General features: G+C 41.8%; 1 protein-coding gene across 2 annotated transcripts; it reads left to right on the plus strand.

Annotated features, from left to right (window-relative positions):
* The first annotated feature begins 996 nt into the window (after nucleotides 1-996).
* Nucleotides 997-4895, plus strand: LOC148012045 (aquaporin NIP1-1-like). 2 transcript variants are annotated; one of them, XM_087669323.1, is made up of 6 exons: nucleotides 1024-1920; nucleotides 2242-2463; nucleotides 3148-3342; nucleotides 3442-3503; nucleotides 4061-4164; nucleotides 4609-4895. In XM_087669323.1, exons 1-6 carry the CDS (start codon nucleotides 1666-1668, stop codon nucleotides 4743-4745), a joined length of 975 nt encoding a protein of 324 aa, XP_087525449.1. In that variant the 5' UTR covers nucleotides 1024-1665; the 3' UTR covers nucleotides 4746-4895. The 2 variants fall into 2 exon arrangements, with proteins under 2 accessions (XP_087525448.1, XP_087525449.1); XM_087669322.1 differs by having other exon boundaries at nucleotides 997-1920; nucleotides 3148-3503.
* The last annotated feature ends 478 nt before the right edge of the window (nucleotides 4896-5373 follow it).

The raw sequence follows: 5373 nt of genomic DNA on the forward strand, positions 1-5373 counted from the left end.
TGATCTTTACTTGTCCCTAGTAATCACTTAGCCTTAGGCGTAAGATAAATTTTGATAGAGTCAAAATAGATTTTTTAATGATTTATTCATCCTTTTCCAATATATTTGTTAGCAAATATCTAATTGCCATAGCAATATGCGTGTGCGCTTAAGATTGAGCCTTGTTAGTGCATTAGAAGTAAATAAATAAAGAAGGTCCCCTCCACCCAAAGGAAGAGCTCCCTCAAAGGAAAATTTGTTTGAAATACTTGGTGGACCCATGTGTATGGTGTGGAATCAATGCATTTTCTCTAAACAAAGGTAAGGAGTGGGACAATGTCCATATCGAGCTCCATAAGCCATGGAATTTATAATATCAAGGTGGGAAAGTGAGTGGGAACATGATAGGAACATTCCATGGCAAGGGCGAGAGAGATGGTGAGCCATTAATCTCAAAAGGTTGGGGGGGGGAGGGGGTGATAGGAACATTTCATGGCAAGGGCGAGAGAGGTGGTGAGGAGCCATTAATCTCTAAAGGTGGAGAAAAGGGAGTGCACACACACGTCAAACACACTTATAAGGCCCTTGGTCCTTATAAGTGATATGGAGGCAGCCTGCAGGCACACAAGATTGCAGGTTTTGGCCAAGGCCCCATCATGACCCTTTATGATGAAAGGCATGCACCGAGCACGTTTTCGATGTAGGTGTATGTGGGGGGGGGGGGGCATGAGAGAGAGAGAGAGAGAGAGAGAGAGAGAGAAGTGGGCAATATCAATGTGTGCCCTTCTACGGGACAGTGGACTAATTAACTCTTACCCCTCTTGGACTGAGTAATAGATCTCATATAACTACCATTACCATTTCTGCAGGTCAGAGTGTGTTGTCATGGCTGAAGAGAGCTTTGTCCCATCTCTTGAGAGAGACTTTCTTCTATTTGCTTTGTTGGGTCCCCACGAGAGAGAGAGAGAGAGAGAGAGAGAGAGAGAGAGAGAGAGAGAGGAGTTTTGTTGGCACTTGGGTTCTGTTTTAAAAGAGAGAGAGAGAGAGACACACACACACACACACACACACACACACACACAAACACAACCAGAGACCAACTTGCTCTTTCACTTGCTTATTTTATTCCCTTTAGACGCCCACATTTGATCAGACAAAACATCCACCCTGTCTGGCATCCCCCTGTCTCTCCCAAGATTATTCATGCTTAAACCTCCGCCTCTGCTTCATCACTCCGCCTGCAACAGCTATTAACTCGCCCTAAAAGGACTGAATCAAGTGTGCCATTTTCCGTGGCTTGCATAATTCTAGCCCATTTCAGGCGGAATATAGAGAATTGCTTGAATCAGGCTGGCAATCTCTGCCAATGTGATGGATTCTCTGGTACGGTTGTGTTTGAATGGAGCATCTATGATCAATCACAGCTAAAGTTATACTTGAACGGAGCATCAGAGCTGAAATAGCTGAATTCATCAGATCAGCTGAAACAGCCGAATTCCAATTCAATGCCACATCAATGATCAATCAGAGCTGGTGTGGTTCAGTAATTATACAAACCCTGTGCCCCTTCGGCGGCTCCTCCAATCTCACAGAGAGGTTGTACCAACAGTTAACTAGCCATTATAATCTTTAACTTTCTCACCATAGACAGAGAGTTTTGTAGGCAGCATATCATAGTACTATACAATGAGAGGTGATCCGGATGCAGAAGGTGACCATTTGCAAGGGCATACGGACAGGGGAGTGGCAATTGATGTCAATGTCGAAGAGAATGGGAACCAGCTTAAAGAATCCCTTCTTGCAGATTATAGCATCAATACCAGCGATAGCGGGCAGTACAGCGACAGCAGCATCGTGGTTGATGCACAAGACAATCATAGCACAGCAGAAATGGATGATGAGCCAGATCTTAAGGAGGAGGTTATTTCACTTGTTAGAAAGGTAAGCACTGGTTCTGACACTCTAATTTGTGTTCATCATCAGTGCTGTTTTTTGATCCAAACAGTTAGAACCATAGCCTAGATGAATGGTGGGAGGCTTTTGTTTTTGCAATTAGCTAGTTGGTTTTTAATCTTCATCTACAAAACTAGGATATCATTAACTAATTCAAAAGAGAGAGTACTATGTGAAGTCTGATTAGAAGGTAGATGATGATGACTATGGTGGCATGGCACAAAGCATGTCCTTACATGATGTTGCAGCTCCATCTTTATGTTCTAGTTTTGTGGATGAGGGTTCCATGAGTAAATTTTGCAATGGCAGGTTGGTGGGGAGGCCATGGCCAGCTTTCTGGTGGTGGTCACCCTGTTGGCAGTGAGAGTGAACACATATGGCGACGGTGTGGTCGCAACCCTTGCTACTTCTCTAATGGGTGGCCTTGCAGTCATGGTGGCCATCTTCTCCCTTGGGCATGTATCTGGGTCCCAAATCAATCCTGCAGTTACAGTAGCTTACACGGCCATACGCCACTTCCCATTAGCTCTTGTAAGAGTTCAAACCCTTCTCTCTATGGACTATGCTTGTTTTAGCACGTCACTTAATCAAGTACTCAAATTATTGATATTGGCATATTGAGTTGCTTCAAATGATCAGGATCTGTGCACTGTGTTCTCTGAATTCCTTGATGTAGCAATCTTTGGGGTATTCGGACTTAATGCTTTCTAAGAATTAGTATATACAAAATGGGTAAAATGTTCATGACTTAAATATTCTTAATCCCAACAACTAAGATCGGTGTCTGATCACCTGGAATTGTCGATTGTACATAAGAACAGGAATTGTGTGACATTATTGGTAAGCATGTTGTCTTCTCTTCAGAAATGATATTTTATCCGCCGCGGATTATAGGTTTGGGATTGGATGGGTTAGACTGGTTCAAATCTTTCACAGAAGGAAAAGATCTAGGTTTCTTCCAAAGGTCTGAAGACCTTCCCTGTAACCTTTAATAACCTGAATTAAAAGAAGACTAGTACCATATGAGTAGCAAAGCAACCACAGGAGCTCAACCAGAGTTTATTTGTGCAGTAAGCCTCTGCTTTTCAAACTTAAATATGGGTGTTACGCTTTTCCCATGTAAGACAAATCAAACATCAATGTAGCAGTTATGTTTTCAGCTTTCTTCTGCCCCGAGGGGATACAAGTTTGATGGAATTCAGTTTTGTTATGCAGGCTCCTTTGTACATATCTGCTCAACTAGTAGGGGCAACAATAGCTGCATTGGTAATAGAGGTGGTGTTCCGTCCGGCAAGCGGTGTCCTCCTGGTGATTCCCAACAGCACAGACCTGCAGTCAGTGCTTGCCGAGATGCTTGCTGGTTTCCTGCTGCTTTTTGTGGCCTCATCGGTGTCCACCGATACACGAGCTGTGAGTATGGATGAAAGTGTTGAGACAAAAGAGGCACCTTCTTTTCTCCCTGGTGTTAATTGTGCAAGTTTGGTGTGGGTAATCTGTCGATGTTTGCAGATTGGAGAGTTTGCAGGCTTGGCAGTAGGTGCTATCATAGCAATGGACATAATGATTGTAGGGTAAGTCAAAATTTTCTGCACAATCTTTAGGCTTCCATTGGTAGTAGCTGATGTCTTTCACTGCCCATTGCCTTCTTCTTAGGACTCTGTTGTGTTGTAGATTATTGGTTGTTAGACCTATAGAACAAGGAGAAGAAACTTGCAACTATGCGTGTATTGATAAACATTGATACAGCTACTTTGCAGTTCAACGGTGTAGATAACACTTCATGAATGATACATAAGCATACTGATGTCAGATGTTAAGTTTGGTTGGACTGGTTATGAATGTAAACATGCAGGCTAGTTATACCACAAAAAGTTTCCCACTGTAATTCCCACATTGTGAATTACGACAGCATCATGAGCTTTTGCGGGGGAGGGACTGTGTATCTAATAGGAGCTCATGATGTTGAACACAGTACTAGGAAAAAACAAGGCTAAAGAGCCCCTTTTCCCACAATGTGGGAAAATGTCAAAATGCTACATGATGTAGTGGTGCTAGCATGTTTGTGGTTGTTTTGCAAACGATACTATCGGTGTAATTGCAAATATAAGAAATTGCTTGTTAATTGCAGGCCTATCTCAGGCGGGGGGATCAACCCGGCGAGGGTATTGGGGCCTGCAATAGTCAGCTGGAACTTTCAATATGTATGGATCTACATAGTGAGTCCAGTGATAGGTAATGCTTCTGAATCTTAACTGCAATTGTGTGTGAGTCAAGGGAGAGCTCTACTAAGCAACAATGATGCTGAATGAATGGATTAGATTTTGTATTTCTTCCTGTTGGGTGTGTTTATGAATTCTTTACTTCTGAATGATGAACTCTTTGTAATGTGGAAGGGAGTGATGTAGGCAACAATGATGCTCAATGAATGGGATTTGATTATTATTTTTAAAATAAAATAAAATAAACCCAGGAATTTGTTTTTGTTTGTGTTGTAGTTGCTAATTGTAAATGTTTATTTATTTATTTATTTATGTAGGTTCTTTTGTCTCCCCCCCCCCCAAACCCTTTCTGGGTCTGAGGAGTGTCCTATATATGAGAATTAGTTATTTTGGGTGTTTTATTTTTTATAGCAGTAAATGTATTTTGTGATTTTTTCCCTTTTTCTCCCCTTCTCAGGTGGGCTGCTGGGAGCTCTTGCATACAGGCTGTTAAGGCCGGAGGGGGTGAGGAAACCGGGTGTGCAGCTCCAAATCACACGCAGCTCTGCCAGACTACAGGCAGCCAGCAGGAAATTGAGCTTCCGAAAGCTCTGATTAATGATTCACCATTAATCAATCACAGGATTAATTATTCACACTTACTCACAAGATTGGTTCCTGATAATGAGCGCCATGCAAATTCCCCAATTTATTTATTTATTTATTTTATAAAAAAAACAACCAGTTTATTCTCGGGTTAAAAGAAAAAAAAGAAAAGGAGAGAGGAAAAAAAAAAAAGGGGGACAGTAGTTACCAAAAGGGGGAAAATAATTTTCCGGAGAAATTGAGGGAAAATAAGGGTTTTAAATTTTTAGAATATAGAATATTTTCCCAGCCAGAATTGGACGGATGGAGAAAGTGACTCGTGAGAGGACTGCAGTGACGCCAACTGTCAATAACTGCCCAAAAAGACTCGGGAGGCAGCTTTTCCATGTCTCCCTGAGAAAGACCACCTGCCAATCATGTACTAAAGGCCATTATTTCCTTCATATTTTAATATCAACGTTACCATTCATGGAACTTTTAACACTCTCAGCAATTATCATAGCTCATTCCCTCTCTCTCATGTCATATTACTAATGACATGTTCTAAGCTCTCTCGTATAATACACAGCATTTCACTAAAAACCGAGGTTTAATGTAAAATGGATTGCGAGAATTTTCAAAGGACCTTCGCAATTTC

This window comes from Lygodium microphyllum, chromosome 27, assembly GCF_053477565.2.
Source record: "Lygodium microphyllum isolate KBCC chromosome 27, Lygodium_microphyllum_v1.1.10, whole genome shotgun sequence".
In the NCBI taxonomy this organism is placed as follows: Eukaryota; Viridiplantae; Streptophyta; class Polypodiopsida; order Schizaeales; family Lygodiaceae; genus Lygodium; species Lygodium microphyllum.

Coding starts and splice junctions, on each gene's coding strand:
- LOC148012045 (XM_087669322.1), top strand. CDS start 1,666: ATGAGAGGTGATCCGGATGCAGAAGGTGACCATTTGCAAGGGCATACG. Junction 2,464..3,147: donor GCCACTTCCCATTAGCTCTT/GTAAGAGTTCAA, acceptor TTTGTTATGCAG/GCTCCTTTGTACATATCTGC. Junction 3,504..4,060: donor ATGGACATAATGATTGTAGG/GTAAGTCAAAAT, acceptor TGTTAATTGCAG/GCCTATCTCAGGCGGGGGGA.